General features: G+C 45.9%; 1 protein-coding gene across 1 annotated transcript; it reads right to left on the minus strand.

Annotated features, from left to right (window-relative positions):
- Positions 1–448: 448 nt before the first annotated feature.
- LOC144266401 (acyl-CoA (8-3)-desaturase-like) lies at positions 449–14,810 on the minus strand. The gene is made up of 12 exons (XM_077819855.1): positions 14,604–14,810; positions 13,355–13,465; positions 12,635–12,832; positions 11,651–11,752; positions 11,278–11,403; positions 10,231–10,288; positions 7,509–7,585; positions 5,944–6,041; positions 4,797–4,893; positions 2,305–2,384; positions 1,905–2,030; positions 449–500 (listed from the first exon to the last, which is right to left on the minus strand). The coding sequence occupies exons 2-12, from the start codon at positions 13,415–13,417 to the stop codon at positions 449–451; spliced, it is 1,077 nt and encodes a 358-aa protein (XP_077675981.1). The 5' UTR covers positions 13,418–13,465; positions 14,604–14,810.
- Between the last annotated feature and the right edge of the window lie 5,023 nt (positions 14,811–19,833).

Here is a 19,833-nt window from a genome sequence, read left to right on the forward strand (position 1 = left end):
TATTTTAGGGCAGCGATAGTGAGAATAAAATAAAACAGAGTGGCTGCTGTTTGCACTCCTAAAGCGCCTTCTCTTTGGGGGGCCTGAACCCCACATCCTTGATGCAAAAATGTATTGTCCTTATTTTAATTTATTACTTGCATTAGAGTGGTGCTAGGAGACTTAGTCTTGGACCAGGACTCCATTGTGCTTGGTGCTGTACAAACACAGAACAAGAAGACCGTTCCCATTTCTGAGCCCCAGAGAGAAGCAATGGAAGAAGCATGTGTAGGAAAATGAATGGGTTTTTAAAAACCAAACATCATTCCTGGAATCAAACTTTCCCACCAACTGCCACCTCCTACTGGCCAGGCTTTCCCATCTCCAATATCTGCTAGCCTTACAGAGGCTTCATGGTTTTGTTTGTTTGTTTTTCTGCTGTATTCGGAATGTCTCATGGTGCTGCTGCTTATTTATGCAGATAGGCATCAAGCCAGAGCTCCCCAGAATCCTTCAGAGAGCTGCAGGAGAGAGAGGGGAGCCCAATTAACCATAGTAATTGTTGTGCTACGTCAGCCCAGTAGCTTTATCTTAACTCTGACATTTCCTACCTTTTGAGTGCTTGATTCTGCCACCTTAGCATTCTTTTAGTACAGTGTTTTAAATATAATTTGATATACTTTTAGCATATCCCCTCTTATCTGTATCCTTTCTAATGTAGACAGTCCTGTTCTTTTTAATGTTTCTTCATTTGGAAGTTTATTTATGCCTTTAATCTCATGTCTCTGAACCAAGTTTACTTCTGTTATATGCTTTTTGAGATGGGGTTACCTGTAGTGAATACAGTGCTCAAGGTGAGGGCTTCTCATTAATTTAAACAGTGGCATAATATTTTCAGCATTCTCTATCCCATTCCTTATGGAGCCGAACACTGTCTGCTTTTTTGACTGCTGCTTCACATTGAGCAGAATTCGCCATTGAGTTATCCAGAATGGTACCTGGGTCTTTCTCTTCAATTGTTTCAGTTAATTTAGAAACCAACCAAGGTTTATGAATATTTCAAATTAAATTATTCTTCCCACTGTGCATTATCTTGCAATTGTCAATGTAAGTTCCATCTGCAATTGTGTTACCTAGTCACCAATCTTTGTTAGGTTCCGAAGTCTTCCCTGGTCTTGGCTGAATTAAATACATTTGTCATCTGCAAACTGTACCAGCTCTCTGCTCCCCCCGTTGACAGATCTTTAATAAATATATTAAATAACATGCTAATACTGATGGCTCTTGTGATAACCCACAACTAACCTCTTCTGCCAGGATAAAAATGGGCCATTTTCCTACCTCTTTATTTTCTGGCTTGTAGCCAGTTTCTGATCTGTGACAGTCCTTTGTCTCCCATCCCAAGAAACTGAAGTCCAGTTTCTCTTCAGAAAAGGTATGACAGGCAGTGGTTGGAGCAGTTTCCCTTATGCTGTCCCCTGCCAGTATACCTCCTTCCTTATCTAGAGGATCCCTCTAGGGGTCAAAGGGCAATTCTTTCGACAGTCCATTCCATCCTATGCATCTCTGCTGACATTAATCAACAAGAGGAAAAAACAGGGCCAATTATTAGGGTAAGTTTTGTGATGCGGACACCTGTCCAGTAAGAACTAAAATTAGAATCCTACCAACAACTCTGACCCAGGCTGTCAGCTGATAACTAGTCATTACCAATGACTTGGTTCTTAGCAACCTGCAGTTAGATTTCACGTAGTGATTGAGAGGTGAAAGGCTCCCTGTAACACTTTCAGGGCCCTGACCCATCCAGTCCCATCATATCTATCACTTCTACTCACTATCTCATACTGTGCACCTGTCCTCCAGTTTGCAGTGCTGTGGACTCCTCTCATCTGCTAGTGCACTGAATCTTCCAGATCAATACTTACTGCACAATGTCTGCAAAGCCGGTGAGAAGGGGCTTGCAGTGGTACTCGATGCTGTGCTTGGCACACAGGGACTTCACCAGGGGGGCCACCTTCCAGTAATTGTGTCGAGGCATTGTGGGGAAAAGGCTGTGAAAGAGAATGAGAAGAAGTTGAATTAGGATTCATACCCTTTCCCAGTGCCCCAGAGGGATCTCTCCCCTCTCCAGGAACCTGAAATGGTCCCGTATAGGGTTTTTGTTTCTTCTCCAAGGCCTATATCTACAGGTGCCCCACAGAAATACCATCTTTCCTCAGACGTCCAAACCAACTGATTTCCCCATAAGGATCCTAACCCTCCCACTGGGAAACACTCACTGATGCTCTACAGGGTTCCTGTCCCTGGGCGCGGGCCCATACTCACTGATGCTCAATATGGAAGTTCAGATGCCCAGTGAACCAGTCATTGAACAGAGACTGATCCACGTTGCATGTTGCCTGGAGCTGGAGGAGGAAGAGAGAAAAGTGAGTGTGGTCTCATGTCTCATCTCTCTGGATGGAAGTTATAGTAACAGAACGCCACTAATCATCACCTACAGCCCCCAACTAAAACCTCTCCAGCACATCATCAAGGATCTACAACCTATCCTGGAGGACAATCCCTCACTCTCACAGTCTTTGGGAGACAGGCCAGTTGTCGCTTACAGACAGCCCCCCAACCTGACGCAAATACTCACCAGCAACTACACACCACACATCAGAAACACTAACCCAGGAACCAGTCCCTGCAACAAACCCCATTGCCAACTCTGTCCGCATATCTTTTCAAGGGACACCATCATAGGACCTAACCACATCAACCACACCATCAGGGGCTTGTTCACCTGCACATCCACCAATGTAATATATGCCATCATGTGCCAGCAATGCCCCTCTGCCATGTACATTGGCCAAACTGGACAGTCTCTACACAAAAGAATAAATGGACACAAATCAGACATCAAGAATTGTAACATTCAAAAACCAGTAGGAGAACACTTCAATCTCCCTGGACACTCAATAACAGACTAAAAAGTGGCCATTCTTCAACATAAAAATTTCAAAACCAGACTTCAACAAGAAACTGCAGAACTGGAATTAATTTACAAACATGACACCATCAAATTAGGCCTGAATAAAGACTGGGAGTGGCTGAGTCACTACAAAAAGTAATTTTCCCTCTGGTGATAGTCACCCCTTCTTGTCAACTGTTGGGAATGGGCCACATCCACCCTAATTGAATTTGCCTTGTTAGCACTGACCCCTGACTTGGTAAGGCAACTCCCATCTTTTCATGTGCTGTATATTTACACTTGCTTACTGTATTTTCCACTCCATGCATCTGCTGAAGTGGGCTCTAGCCACAAAAGCTTAAGCCCAAATAAATGTGTTAGTCTTTAAGGTGTCACAAGGACTCTTTGTTGTTTTTACTGATACAGACTAACACAGCTACCCCTCTGGAAAAACATTAAGATAACTGGGAATCCTCCCCCCACACACCCCACCTTGCTCTGAATAACCATAAGTCACCGGGGGGGGGGAGGGGCAGAGAGGAGGAAGTAAAGCCTTTTAAAAGCAGACTTGTGTCTGAGACTTTTTATCCAGAAACTAAGGGAGGCTGTCTGTGAAACACTGGATCCCCCAGTGACACAGGGTGTGCTGAGCAACTGTTCAGAAGCAAAATATAACTTCTTAGACAAATTCCCTTTTCTAATATATCAAAGTGTGAACCCTGAGTTGTCATATTTGCTCTCTGTGTAACTTGTTTGCTTTTCCTTACTATTTCATGTTGGAATCTGATTTTTTTTTTCTATTTTTTTTTCTTTGTTACCCCAAGGAGTGTGCAAACTGTGGAGTTTGTGCCAAAGAGAATTAATAACTGGGGGCTGTTTTTATACCTTCGGGAGTGACAAACGGGAGGGGGAAAGTCTGAGTGGCTGGTAGTTAAGAACTCAGGGTTGGGTGGGTTTGGGGAGACTTAGGACCAGAAGAGCTTTTGGGGTCACCCTGCAAGGAGTAATTAGGCTGCCGGAGCCAGGGTGGGACCTTTATGCTTGTGGGCTGGCCACTGGGGCAAGGGCTCTGGGCCACAGCTGCCTAGGATTAAGGCATCCAAGTGGTAACAAAGTTACAAAGGGCTGAGAGAAGCCCTTACTGGTTTGGGTGATGACCAAAAGTCACATCTTCCTCCTTTATCTCCAAGCCATTGTACATCCCTCCCTGCCGCAGCCATGAGTTTCTTGCTGGCCCCCTGTGAGGAAGCAGAGAAACTGCTGCCTGGCAGAGCAGAGGTTAAAGAAAATCTTTGGGTTCAGCTAGCCCGGCTCCACTATACCTGCGGCCAATGCCAGGCGTGGAGGGGGAGAAAAGAAGGGAGCCTGGCTCTCAGTTGGGGGGGGGCCTGGCGAGGAGGCAGGAGCTCTCTGTTTGCCTGCTGGAAGGGACGGATCAGTGACCTGCCAACCAGCACAGCCCCTGGAGCCAGGTAAGTCTTCCCTTGCCAACGGGAGCCTGCAGTTAAGCCCCAACGGCAGGGCCATGGACTAGTAGGGCCATGCCCCAAATTAGAGAGACTTTAGTAGGAAGTAGCCCAGGGAAACTGGTGTTAACACCCGCACCCCCGCTGGGAGGGAGCCCCATCTCCCCTGTTTAGGGATTAAACTACACAGGGCCCTGGGCTGGGACCCGGTGGAAAGGGAGGGCCTAGGTCCCCCTACTACACTCTCTGATTAATGATCTAGCCACTTTGCCACCCAGCCACGGAAGGCCCTATCACACCCCCAACACCTAGACATCCGAAATGCTCCCTGTGCCTATGTACCTCTGGACTGGAATTCATATCATAGGGGCACAGAGTGTGAGAGGGGAAGATCGTACCTGGGTAGAGAACCAGTCCAGGTTTTTATCGTAATCGATGTTCATTGGGATGTGATTCATTTGTGTCACCCAGACAAGCCAGATACTCTCCAGAACCCTGTGGAGACAAACACACAAGGCAGTCACCGATTCTCTGCTTGCCCAATCCACTAATACATCTATAGATCTACCTGAACACTACAACACAGGCACGTGACAATCCCATGGACCCAAGCCAGCAACTGTCGAGTTAAATGTCTGCCCAAACAGTCAGACTCCAGAAAAACATTTGCATACTCCAGCCAGCCAATGGTCAGTAAAAAGGATGGCACAAAGGGAAACCATGTATTATCTGAGTCGGGATCAGGGCCCATTGTACTAAGTTCTGTGCACACACAGAAGTTACAATCCTGCCTTGAAGCATGTACAGTCTAACTGAGGACAAAACACAAGCTGATGCATCAAACAAGCAGGAAGGATGAGGGTAGGAGGAGACACAGAATAGGCATGTGCCTGATTTGCATATTGAAGGTTATTTTGCAAACCAGATATTTTGCCCTGCTGGCCCCCTGCCTTGCTGTTGGGAGTTAGTGATTTACCACAGGCATCCAAACAAATTTAGGGGCTGTAGAAGGATCTTAAAACCAAGCTATTTTTGTAATGACCAGAACATATTTTATCATGAAAACATATCTCTCTTTCCTTTGCATGCTTCCTGCTGCCCTGGTCACAGCAACTGCGAGCAGGTAAGTGCAGATTTCCTCTTCAGTGCTGCCGTTGTTCTCCTGCACAGTTCTCTGTCATCTTGCCGGGTCAGTGTAACCTCACTTGGCGTCACATCACAGTCCCCTACTTGGCAGATCCACTACTCAAAAATTTGCTTGAAAGCATTTGTTACAGTGATTGCAACTTCCATGCTGTCTCTCAGCACAGCAATCGGAGGACAGGCCATCCCTTGAGGGATGCAGAGTCTAATTCCAGTCTCCCAGACAAAATATTTGCTCTTGCATTAGAGAGAGATCTGACTGGGTACAGGAAAACGAGGCAATTTGGAAAATGAGACCGAAGGGTTAGATGGTGTCAAGGGCCAAAGAGACAGAAAGTAGAGACAGAGCAAGGCCGAGAAGAAGGCACAGCCAAAGGGAGTTGTGGGATCAGTGAACGATACCTGATCAGCAGATAGAACCCCAAGAGACTCTTCACCCCCAGTAAGGGCTCGTAAGTGAGAAAGAATCGGATGTAGAAGCTCAGCATCCAGGCCAGGTCCTGCCAGAGAGGAGATGAAGAAGAATAACAAATCATGCCCCACCTCTGTCCCCACCTGGGTCCTAGAAACTGCTGGATTCCGTTGATCTTTTTCTTCTCCCCTGGTGACTGGGGTATGACCAGTGGGTACCCACCCACAGCACACCTGAAGAATTTAGGGTTGAGAAACACTAGACTGCAGCTTTGCAGCCCCCCAACAGTGTCCTGTAGCATTAGGCACCCTGCTTTGATCCTCCCTATGCACTGTAGTGCACATCCACTGTATAGCTGTTTTATTTATTAACATTTGTGCCTATCACCATGATCAAAGGCCACATTGGAAAAGCTAAAAGAGAGCAAACTGTCCCTTGTGAGTGGTTCAGATCAAACAAGTGGCCCTGAAAGGAGAGATTTCCAGAGCCAGGATTATCCACTATTAGAAATGCCCTGCCACCCACATCTCACTCTAGCGAGTTCCTCCCTCAGTACTGAGGGGTGGAGCTTTCTATCAGAGTGAAAATGCCATGGCCAGAGCATAGCGGGTGAGAGGCAGATTCAGAGACACTCAGCTCCCAGTTAGTCAAAGCTTTTATAGAGGGTAATGAATAGGGAGCAGGTGCCGAGTTCCTAGACCGCAGTGTGCTGAACATCGTACACACAGGAAAAATTTGGCAGAGGGGACGTGAAAATTTTCTTTAATTTGAAAGCGAGTCACAACATTCACTGTGGAGAGACAATTTAGTAATATCCATCTTCAAACCACTACACAGAGAGTAATTACTACCCCAAATACTCTGTTATGAAACCTTTAAAGTTGCTACACACTCAATATACCTGACACAAAAGCAAGGAAATAAAAAGCTAAGCCACCTGCCAGTTTATCATTGTTTACAGGCACACACCTTGCCTCTATCACAACTATTGTACCTCAAAGCAAAGAAGCTTCATTGTGCCCCCTCTAGGGATGCCAGGCTTCCAGCACCCTCTTCACCAAACTTCCCTCACCAAACACACTACACAATACTACAGCCTCCCTTCTGCTCTCCTCCCTCTCAACACTGCTCACTGTGCATATTTAGTGTAATAGTCTGTTAAAGGGGATCCTGGATGGTTCGTATCATTAGGGGGTCAGGGTTAAGGTTACGGAATATGTGATCTGTGGAGATGGTGACCAGAAAACAGGACAATTATATTCTTGTCATGGAAGCAATGAAACCTGGATTTCCACATGAATCATTGTATACCTGAAATAGTGATGTCACCCAGGCCAGAACAATAAATCTTAGAAACTCCAGGCCCAGTCCCAACAATAGCTCCTTTATTGTAGTAGGGTACTTAGGAAAGTACTGGTATTCATCCAGACTTTTACCCAAACTCACAAATCAGATGGTCACTGTGAAATGAACGTTCTCAGGGTGTAACACCTCATATGCTCTTGTTCCTTCAAGGGTCGTCGTATATACACAGTCGTCATTAGGCAACACTTACCGCCCAGTCTCTTCTCTGGATTGTCTTGTGCAGTGGAAAGTATTGGAAGTAGACAGGAAACAGGAATGGGGGCAGTGCTGGAAGAGGGAATGAGGAGAAGATAGAGATATTACTAATCCCATCTGCTAATCATTGACACCAGCTACACAGGAGGGGTCAGCTGCTGTTTAACATCCTCCCTATTTACTGCTGCAAGAGAATGTGTCTTATTATCACAGTAAAATGTGAATACATCAGCTTGCTTCTGTCCAAATCCAGAATGGAAATACACTTTGGCCTTTTCAGCATCATTATTGACAATTTCACCATCCCTGTCTGGTAATGCAGCTACACACTTGCTACGATTTCTCTTGTTCCTGATTTATTTTAATAATTCCTTCTTATTGTCCTTAATCTGACTGGCCGTATATTTTTGTTCATTGATACCTTTAGCTTTCCTAATCCATTGTCCATTTCATAACTGCTAATTTCCATCTGTTCTTGTTGTTCAATATTGTTGTTTTTTTATTGCTGCATTCACTTTCTTCCTTAACTAGGATGATTTTTTTTTAAACTTAAGAAACTTTATTTCATGAATGTGGAATTGTGGGGTTTTTTTGTGCATATAGTAACGTTTTCTAACACAATTTCCAGTTATTATTCACATTATTTTGTTTAATTTTCCTCCCAGTAAATTTTGTTTTCAACTTCATAAAATTGGCCAAGTCCATGTATTACTGGAACTGTAATCAGTTTGTAGAGAATGAATGTAATTAGGTCATGCTCACTTGCACTGAGGCAACTACTGATTCTTCTTCAAATATGTGTAAACAGGGATCTCATGGTAGGTGCACATGTGCCTTGTGTTTATGAACTTTGAATTTGTTCTAAGTAGCAGTGCCTTTTGGAGTCACACATGCTTCCTTGTGCTACCATGTGACAGCATAAAGAGTGGAGCAATTGTGCCCTTTCCCTCAGTTCCCTCTTATTGTCCATGGCAGTGAGACAGAACCTGGTCAGTGCCTGATCTATTCATTACTAGATTTACATTTCAGTGTTTACTGAATACTGTGAAGTTCTATCTTCGTTTAGGTCTTTTTGTTTTCTAATTGGATTTCAAAACATCCAAATCATCAGACCCCTGTACACCTTCCTGTATGGCAGTGTGAAGTTTCATCCCTGTTCATTGTACAATATTTTAATGCCCTTGATTGATAGGCATGGCAGATCTCTGTTCTGCGTCATTGAAGGACCGTATCCCAACAAATGCTCAATCTGCCTCTCCTCATTCTACACTCAGAAATCCAGGGATGTGAGGCTCAAATTACATTTCCTTGGGCAATCTATGGAAGTCACATCTGATCCTGAAGAGGTAGGAACCACTAAGATAGAGTTGAGATGGCAAATTCATGGCAGGTGTCCCCACAGGCAGGCATCATGCTCTGAGTTTGAGGAAGGAGAAGAGCAAATCTGATGCTGTGCTTTGAAAGATGCAAGGGGCAGATGCTCTGCTTTGAAAGACGCAAGGGGCAGACCCTCACCAATCATATGCACAGCTCTGGGTGTTCCATGGGGCCATCTTGCAGGGAGGACTCAAAGCGCAGCTCCAGAGACAAACCATCCAAGACCACATTGACATCAAGTGCTGTGATGAAGTGCTGACTGTGATGAAGGCCCAGAAGAGACATTTGGTTCCAACTGCAGTGCTGAGACCCAGACTGATACCACCCCAGCACTCATAAGCAAGCCCATCCTGTTAGCGAGATACATATTGACAGAAGAACAGTCACCTCTTCTCCCTTCAGCATCAAGACTGGGATCACCTGGTACCAGGACGACATCCAATTGCACCTCTGTTCCAGATGCACTTCTTATCACCATCTCCTGGCTGCTCCTTCTGTCCTACATGAAGTAGAGAGCTTTGTCCCCTCAGGATAGCAAGGCACGCTACAGGGAGTTCCAGAGGTGCCCTATACAGTGTACTGCTACACAAGTTGCAATGGGCTAGGCCAGCACAGCCTGGCCAGCATCCCTGCAACACACCTCCTGGGCTTTACTGGGGTCGATACTCCCATATGTCTCGGAGCAGATCCCCACCACATGCCTTAAGGAAGAGGGGGAGGTCTCAGTCACTGGTAACTTCTGTGGGTAGGGCCTCTATGCCCAAACCTGAGGGGAACCCCATAAGCAGGCAGAGAAGATTCTGGGGACACAAAAAGAATCTTCACCTGCTCAGGCATTCACTTCAGCCCCAACACTTGCTGCCAAGGACTTCAAGGCCTTCCAGGACTTGCTTACAAGAACAGCCTAAAATTTCAGCACCAAGGCACAGGTGATCCAAGACAACACACACAAACTGTTTGACATCCTGTTTGAACCTGAGAGATGATTATGTAAATTTACAGTAAATTTACTTGTGTTTACCCTTAGCACTCTCCCCTTCTGTTGCTAGTTTAAGACTGACAAGGGAGTCACAGAACGATGAAGTGGGGGAGGAGAGACGTGGTGCTGCTAGTTAGGACCAGAAGAGATCAGATTCCAGAGGGGTGACAACGTAGGAAGACAAGGAGATGATGAGAGAGGAGGATCCTGTGTCCCACACTCAGTTTCTCACACACTGTGACCTGTCAGACTGGACAGAGGAAGGGGAGTCCTTTCTCTGCCCTTCCCCCCTGGGAGGAATTAATTCAGGAGTCTGGAGCAACTGCTCGATGAGTGCTCTTGGGGAAGCAGAGATACTCACTGACAAAGAAGTACTTGTGCTGATGGTTGTAAGGCATGAACTTCTTCTTCATCCCGAGCTGTGAAGGGAGAGAGGACCAGGGCAGGTCAGCAGGGCTAAAGAGACTCAGGCACATGCTTTCCAACCCTTCCCCACCCTCAGAGTTACCCATTGAGCCACTTCCCAGGTTACATGACCTTACTGGTAACGACAAACTGCACAAGTGCAACCAGAGTGCAGTAACGGTCGGCGTCTGTCAGAGGTAACTAGAATACAACAGGCACGTGCCTGGGATGGGAGGTTTGTCTCTTGTTCATTCCTCAGTACTCTCCTTTCATCCCTTAGCCTCCCTGCCAGAGGCACCAACCCATGCAGAACGGGCAGGCAATGGACTTGTCCTGCATTTATTAAACACAGGAGCAATCTCAGATGGGGAGAAGTAGGAGATGGGATAGAAAATGCACAGGTTGGTACCCCGAGCAGGGAGAACCCTCTTGTTATGGGAGTTGCCATAAAAGAAAGGACTTTACAGCTGTTCAGATCCCTTCTCTTGTTCCTCATTTGGACATGAAAAGCTGCTGCAGGATATGCCTACTGCAGCCTCCATGTTACATTGTATTTTAAAAAGAATTGCTCAACTGTTTTTGCTCCAACCTTTCCAAAATATTCACTTTGGGCAGAGACCACATCTGAGTAATTCAGTTTGGAAGATGAACTTTTGAGAAGTTGTGATAAGCAATTTAAATGGAGTGTTAGAATGGAAACACACAGGCAACCTAAACTATTAGTGTAGATATCACTAACTTTCCGGGGGTTTCTCCTTTCCTCTCTTCCGCCCTCTTTTTCTCTCTGTTTCTGTTCTTTCTTCGTGTATATCTGCACGCCTCACAGGAACTAATGAGATTTCAAAGCACAAGGCCATGTACCCACCAGCCCTTTCCCAGCATGCCTGACATGCAGGTAGCAAAGCTTCTCTGAAGCCTTACATAATAGACACTTTGTTTCTATCCATTTACAGCATCTCCGATTCGGAATCTTTCTTTAACCCAAGCTGTCCCTCATGCTCACCTCCACAGAGAGCACCTTCCCTAAAGTAAACCAAGGGTGCATATTGAGATCAGGATCCTTGAGGAAGCAGTTGGTTTTAGCATGATGTTGGGCATGCCTTAGATTCCACCAGCTGGCCGGCAAGCCCTGTGGGAAAGGAGACCAGAAGATACATACCACATGGCTGCAAAAAAAGGAATAATCTCATCCATTATTTCTTCTCCCCTCTTTGATTTAGACCATGTTCCCCTCCTTGCTATATAGATATATATATATAAATAGAGAGAGCGCAGACCCTCAGTGAGGCTTTTTCTGAAGTCAGGTGGATATCAAATATTAATCAGTCCTACTGAAGCTTCAGTTAGTACTCACAGGATCAGGATCAGGTACTTACCAACAGTTGGCCTATCACAAACTTTTGAACCACGTGGTTCCATTTGGGCTTGCTGAATACTGAGAAGTGTCCCAAATCATGTTGCAGATACCCAGCTTGGGACTGGAAAGGGAAAGGATCACTGAGAAAATGAAAGCCAAGGTACTGCAATGTCTATTTTCTACACGTTCATCCTAGAGACTCCTCCCTCATTGTCCTGCCCGTATCCCCTCACCCCACAGTCCCATCTAGGTGAGATATCCTCTGTCTGCTGATACTAGGGAAACATTTCCAGTTCTTGCACAATCAGTCCTTGTTAGGTATGTAGTTAGGGCAAAGGACACAGGAACTTATAGACAAACTGACCAGTAGCTGAAGTTAAATTCAATCTGGCCATTGCATCTGCAGAAGTACCAAAGGACTCTGTCTCTGTTTGATACCAAAAGCCTGACTCTATTACCTTGCACGTTGTGTACTATTTATAGTAGTGCAAAGTGGGTATAAAATGTTACCAAATCCAATTTCTTTACTCACTCACACCCATAGCAAGACTTTACATTCAATGCATGCAGGTGTAAATGACTACTTAGGGCAGTGGAGAATCAGGCCCCAAGTTGCGAAGGGGGTCTTTCATTATAGCAGAACTCACGGAGCGAAATACATTAGCGCTAGCAGTCTGCTTTTTGGCAATGGCACAAATATGAAACATAATAACTTGGAGTAGCCCTAGTCCACTGCCAGTGAACCCTGCCCTCAACCTTGTAAAGTGGCAGAGAACAGTTTTTTCATGAACAGAGGTATGAACCGGTGTCACCACACTAGCTGATGTTTTTTTCATGAAAGTGATCTAACAGCCTGGGGTGAACATACCAGGTTTATATACAAAACCCCAAGGAGAGCTATCCACAAGGGGAACAGCTATGGAATAGGAACACGTAACTGGTGCTTAGTGTATGGAAGGAACAGGCTGGTCTATGGCTGTATACTGTAGAATAGGGACTTTACCAGGGAGGTTGTCAGCAGCACTGCAGAGATGAGGAATGGTACTAGGGAAGTCCCAAAGTACCAGAGAGTGATCCAGCTGGCAGCCTCTAGCAGCAGAATTTGCAGGAAATTCAGGAAGAAGAAGAGGCCATTGGGGTTCAGAAGTCCCATCCTTTCGATGGTGGCGCGTAGCTCACGGAAATCCTCTACCAGCAGTATCTGGGGGGAGACTCAACATTGCACACTCTGTGCTCTGGATGTGCAGCACACAAGTCTCAGTGGTGGGGGCGTTTCTCTGCTTACTCTAGAAAAGCCTTTGGACTCTGCTCCCTTGGAGGGTGTGGCTGGACACGGTAGGATAAGATGCACCTGACTGATTGTGCTTCTTCGTGGGATCTCTCCAACAGTGGGAAAAGGCTATGGTTGATGAATGCAGCTCATTCACCACCCAGAGGGAGGGACGTATACATGTGTCTGGGGGGTGTGGGGTGGAGGGGTGTCCCTGTATGACTACTGAGCTGAATCCCTCCTATTCAACTTTGCTGTAAAACATGCAGAAGCCAACAACCAATGGGCCCCTTTCCCACAGCAGCCTCCTTGTGACTCCATGAAACAATGAGCCCAATGCTACAGCTGAAGGTCCTGGAAGCCAATAAATAACTAGAAACCCAGATTTGCATGATTTTACCCTGTTCCTCCCTATTGGGATCCCAACCTGCAGCCATCCTTCACGGCACTTACGTTTTTGCTGGGCTTCATGCTGATTTCATCTGGTGCCAGCTCCCCAATCAGCAGTGAGCTCATGTATTTTCTCACCAGTGCATGGTTGACATGGAATGCGACAAAGACCTCCTGCGGAGGTAGGAGGAAATAGGGGGAGAAAAGCACACACCTGGGATGAGCACAAGCCAGGTACCATGTTAACCCTTACTGAGGGAGATCACCATGGTTGCTCCGTGGCTCTGGCGGGTCCCCTCCTCCTTTCTCTGCCTAAGCTCATGCTGACTTTTCTTTTCTTTTCTTTTGGCTTTTTGTTGCACAACCCAACATGAAGAGTAGAGGGAAAATTCGCTCAGTGAAAGGGAATGCAGGGAAAATACAGAAAACAAACTACTCCTGCACAGTTCCAGTTCAAAGGGGATCATGGGCCTGTTCCCTTTAACCCCCTGAAAATCTGTGGCTCTGACTGGGTTCCCTTTTTATTGGAGACCACTGGTCTTGATTTCTGCATTGTGAGTGATGGATTGGTGGAAGGCAGTAGAATCACGGTATTAAAATATTCACACAAATTTTGAGAAATTAAGAAACCTGGGAGTCCGTCTAGTTCTCAGTGAATCATTGGACACACTCCTACCGTTCAAACCACCTTTGCATTTCCCTAATTTTGGCTGCTCTGGGGGCTGGTGCAGCCCATGTCTCAAGTAAGTAGAGCAGTGTATGGCTGCAGTCTAGGATAGTATTGTGGCCTCCCTCTCATCTACCTCCAGCCCCATGCTTATGCTAGCTGCGATAGAGGAGCCCTATACCCCATGCAGTATAGGGCTGCATGGCACCTTGGTCAATGATCTTCTCTCTGTAAAGTTCACATGCACATGCTGGTTTTATTAGGACACATGAGCATGGCCTCTGTAAACTACAGTTGTGCCTCTCTGGAAAACTTTCAGCTTCTCAACAAAACAGTGGATAATTGAGATCCAGTTCACATATTTGATCTGCATTTTCAAAAAGCCTTTGACTAAATCCTGCACAAGTGGGCAGTAAGGAAACAAACTTGTTACGGAGGAGAGGTAAAGTCTCGTCATGTATTTAGGCACTGGCTAAAAAAAAGAGAGAACAAAGACGAGGGAAAAGGATCCTTTACAACATGGGACGAAGTTAACAGCACGGACCCAGGTGCTCTTCCTTCTTCCCTCCACCGCCAGTTCTCATTATGGCAGCCTGCCCTGCAGAGTAGCTGTTAATGTGGATTCCCCCCACCCGTAGAACTCACCGTGGCGTCTTGTCCCGCGAAGTGACTGATGACTCGGGCGCCCCCCGGGTGCCGCCGGTAGAACTGGCTGATGTCATAGACCTTCCTGTCGATCACCAGCCACCGCTCCTGCTGCGGGTGCCCCCGGCCCGTGCGGAGCCCGATCTCCTCCCAGGTGAAGCGCCGCAGGGAGGAGCCCGCACCAGACTCTGGGTTCTTTTTAGCCTCCTTGACTTCATGTTCTGGCTGCAGCGTCATCACTGCACTTCACATTTAGACCCACTGATCCTCCCCACTGCTGTTACCTGCCTCATCTGACACTGTGCAGGCTCTGCCTTTTTACACTAGCTGTGTGTGGAGTCATCAGGCAGCCTGCCAAGCACCCTGCCCTTATGAGCATTATGCACTCTGTGAACACCTTTTGGGCTGAGGAGGGGCCGAAGGCAGGACTATTTGCTGGTAGTACATGATGTTTACCCTGAACCGAAGAAACTTTCTGTGCCAGGATATATTGCCACATGAGAGTAAGCATCCAGCAGGTTGAGGGCAGCAAACCAATCTCCAGTCTCCAAGGAAGGAATAACAGAAGTGAGGGTGATCATCCTGAATTTGATTTCTTTGATAAATCTGTTCAGGTTTCTTAAATCCAGAAAGGGTTGAAGACCACCTCTCTTTTGGGGAATCAGGAAGTAGCTGGAATAGAAACCTTTCCCTCTGTGCTGGTAAGGAACTTCCTCTATTGCTCCCAATTCTACTAGACACTGTATTTCTTGATATTAAAAAACGGTCTCATGACATGGGTCCCTGAAAAGGGACCTGGAAAGTAGGTTGATGAAAGATAGAGGTGAATTGAATCACATATCCCTCCTTTAGAGTGCTGAGCACTCAACTGTCCGATGTACCCTCTGTCCATGTACTGAAAAAGAGCAATGCCAGATTGAGGACAAACTGCTGAGTAATAGGGCAGACACCCCCCAGCCTAGTGATTATTCTACCATTAGATATACCTAGGCAGTAACAAAAGTGTACATCTGTCTCACCACACTGGTTAACAATAAGTCAAAAATGCAGTCTCCTCGGGCATTCCAACATTTATTTCACCAGCCAGACACTGGACTTTATGACGAGTGATTATTGAAAACCAATTTAATCAAACAAAGGGTTCTTCTGTTCTGAAAACATCTGAAAAGATCAGCCACATAGCCAGGTCAATAACTCAGATCTTACCCAACAAGCATGCTGTTGCCAATCTTTTAGTAACTAAAATGTAAACATTTATTTTTAAGAGAAAAAAATTAGAGTGTTAAAATGGTTAATAGATCATATACATGCAATTGTTGCAAAGTTCTTCTAGCAGGTTTGTAGCAGAGCTGGAATAGTTTGCAAAAGTCTCTCTGGAAATTATCCAAACAGCTTAGGGGTCATCGTCCTTTTTTAGAGCTTCCTTGTTAGCAATATAGTCCAGAGAAATGATGTTTCCAGGGTCTTTTATACCCTCTCCCATGAGCATGGAATTTTACTGTCCCAAACAAAGCTCACAGTCTCAGTTTGTGGAAAATTACAGGCACAGGATGGAGTCCAGGGTCACATGAACAAGTCACATGCCCTTACATGTCTTTGATGACTCACAGGAGCAGCCATTGGAAACTAAGGAGTCCACAGAAAGACTTGATGGATTGGACGACTTTCTTCTAAGGCCCATTGTGAGAGTCAATTGCCTTTGATGGGTCATCAACACAAAGCTGTCTGGCTTCAGTGTTTTTACCTGAAGAGTGGAATAAACACATTTGGGATATAGATCTATATAGTCAATATTCATAACTTCAGATACAGTGATGATACATGGATATAAACAGGATAAACACACTTAGCAAATCATAACTTTTCCATTGACACGGTACATGATACACTTTGTAGAAAATTTGTTGCAATTGTATAACAGTGGTAGCAACAATGATATACATGGTCATATTTCAGTCATCCAGCATCACACACCTTCAAACTGTAGACCATCGATTGTATTTTGCAGCTCTTTTGGGACTAAAAATGCCCGTAGCCATCGAATATGACGTGGTACCTGACATGTCGGTCACTTGCTGGAGGATTCTCTGCTCCTTGAGGTCTTTAAACTACAATTTGAGGACTTCAATAGCACAGATATAGGTGTGAGGTTTTTTTTGTAGGAGTGGTGGGTGAAATTCTGTGGCCTGCGTTGTGCAGGAGGTCAGACTAGATGATCATAATGGTCCCTTCTGACCTAAATATCTATGAATCTATGAATCTATGTCAATCACTGATTGGAGGGACGTGGGAGCAGAGAGATGACCTTCGGGTATTATGGCCAAAAACTAATCCCTGTAAGCCTCTGACACCCTCATCTGAACGCTTGTGGTGGCATGACGGGGTGTCTCAAGCCTGCATTTGTGAGGCGAGGCTTAAGTCGCTGCTCTCAGGATGTGGGACCTCCGCTGGTCATGCTGCCAGTGTTGGTAGCATTTAAAAGGGAGCAACTCAGCTCAGTCTGGGCTCACTGAGGAGAGCAGTTGCGTGCAGCAGCTGAGAAGACACCATCCAGGCGACAGGGACTGAACCTCTCAGCCAAACGGCTGGAAATCTGTCAACCGCAGGAGCTGAGGATGACGATTTGCTGTCACTAGGGGAACGGGCTCTGGAGACAAAGCAGGGAGGAAGCCGGGAGGGATCCCAAGCCTAAGCTACGTATATTGTCCATTGCTTTGCAGAGACTTGTGTCGGAACCCAGTAGAGTGGGCCCGGATTCTGCTCCCCCACCCCTCTCACCATTAGGTAACGCTACCCTTAAACTGTTGCTGCTAGCCAAATTGGCCTTTGGACTCTTGCCAGCGAGTGACACTCCCCTATAATATTGCCACTAGGCAAAGCAGCCTTCGGGCTCCCACCAGTTAGCGAGACTCCCCTGTGATTGCTGCTCGGCGAAACAGACTTCAGACTCTCACCAGTGGGTCACGCTACCCTGTGATAATTTTGCTAGGCAAAGCAGGCTTTGAGCTCTCACCATTAAGCGTTTTATCCCAGAACGTCACCAGGAGGCAGTGCTGTCGGCCCAGACCACTCAACCAACCCCCGACAGGAGCCGATGATGCCGGCGTTGAAGGTCTCTCCCGTAGAGGCAAAGGCATCTGTCTTGATGGCCCTACTGGCACTGGGGTTGACAGTGCTGGTGCATGTCAGTGTCAGGGCTTGCGAACAGATCTGAACTCTGAACCCCAGGGCTTTTTCAGAGCCTTTTTATGAGGATTTTGAGCACTTTGAAGAAGCCGCTGGAGAAGAAGATGAGTGACATTTCTCAGAAGACTTCAGCTTAGCGGCTGGGGCAACCAGGGGGACTCCTCCCGGATTAACGCTCCATTCTCTCATGGTCAGGCTTAAAGAGGGAAGCATCATCTCCTTGAGAAGGTGTGCTTTCCGGTTTAAATCCCCTGGTTTTTTCATTTTTGTCGGGAAGGAAGTATAAGTGGAACATTTACTCCTCACGCATTCCTCCACTAAGCAGATTGGGCAACTTTTGTGCTTGTCACTTATAGAGATCACAGCTCTGCATGTTGGCACATTATTTGAAACCTGTAGATTGCTGCATAGTAAACACTGTGATGGGGTCCCGGGTGTGTAAACGGGGACTGTGGGACCGCTGTGTCGCCTTTACTCACTATTCTGGGTTTCCCAGACAAGAGTATCTTGATCTTATCAAAACCCTTTTGGCATGCCTCTGACTAAACCACCTTATTGGGTTGGTGCTTTTTGCACAAGTCCGTGATGGGGGATATAATGTCGCTGAACTCTCACACAAATCTTCTGTAATAGTTTGTTAGGCCTATGAATGATTGGAACTGCCATTTAGTTTGAGGCACAGAGGCCAATTTACGTCTTCTACTTTGAGCGGCTCAGGGATATTTGTCCCCCTCCAACTCAATGTCCTAAATAAGGGACTTTGGCTGCTCCTGTTTTGCATGTAGAAGGTTTTATGATTAGACCAGCCTCTTTGAGCTGTCAAAGCATGATTCCCTGGTGGTGTCCCATGAGTTACTGAACATCATCTATGTTACTATGTCATCTATTGTATGCCCAGTTACTATGTCATCTATATATGCCCTTGCAAAATTTTGTAAACCACTTAGCACTTTGTTGACCAGTCTCTGGAAGGTTGCACCAGCATTGACCAAACCAAAAGGTAACATTGTGAATTCATAGAGGCCAATGTCAGTGATAAAAGTGGATTTTTTCTATGCATCCTCATCCAGAAGGATTTGCCAGTAACCTCGAGTTAGATCAAAAGTACTGAGCTATTTGGCTTTGCTCAGTATATCCAGCATGTCATCAATCCTAGGGAAAGGGTATGCATCTGGTACTGTAACAACATTACTTTTTCTGTAGTTGACACAGACTCTTAGTTTTGTCCTTTGTAGGGACCAAGACTACAGGGGATGCCCAAGAGCTGTCAGACTGCTTAATTACTCCCAGGTCCAACATATTGTCTAGCTCTGTACAGATTTGTTCTTTCACCTTGTCAGTGACCATGTAAGGCCCGGAAGGGGGTGGTTGTATCCTTTTTGTAAGGATTTTGTGGGTTAACGTATGTTTTTCCTGGCTTGTTGGAAAACACCTCACTGTATCCTGGTAGCACTGATAACACCTCCCCCCCCCCCTTTCAGTTGGCGTTAACTCACTGCAGATTTCAACGTTTTCTATGGTTGAACCCTCTTGGCATTTAGCCATTACATCAATAAGGGGATGTGCCTCCATTTCCCCTTCCATGCAACAGATCAGGTTTGCTATGGCTTCCCTACTGTGATAGGCTTTCAGCCTGTTCACATGCACAAGCTGTGAGACAGCATCATCAAGGGGCTTTTTAACTTGATACGTGTCCTCATTTGCCACTTCTACTACCTCAAAGGGTCCCTCCCAAGAGTTTTGCATCTTATATTTTTTCACTGGACTTAACACCATCACCAAATCCCCCATTTCAAACATGCATTTACAAGTATTTTTGTAATGCCATGCCTTTTGTTTGGACTGACTGTCTTGGAGATTGGTTTAACGATTTCCATCATGTCTTTTAATTCTTTCCTGAACCTCTGAACGTATTCAGTCACTGGTTCTTCATTTACTTCAGTGTTCCCCTCCCAGAGATCTCTAATGAGATCAAGGGGCCCCCTCATTTTTCTTCCATACAAAAGATCAAATTGGGACAACCCTGTGGAATCTTGGGGTACCT

This window comes from Eretmochelys imbricata, chromosome 6 (assembly GCF_965152235.1).
Source record: "Eretmochelys imbricata isolate rEreImb1 chromosome 6, rEreImb1.hap1, whole genome shotgun sequence".
Lineage (NCBI taxonomy): Eukaryota > Metazoa > Chordata > Testudines > Cheloniidae > Eretmochelys > Eretmochelys imbricata.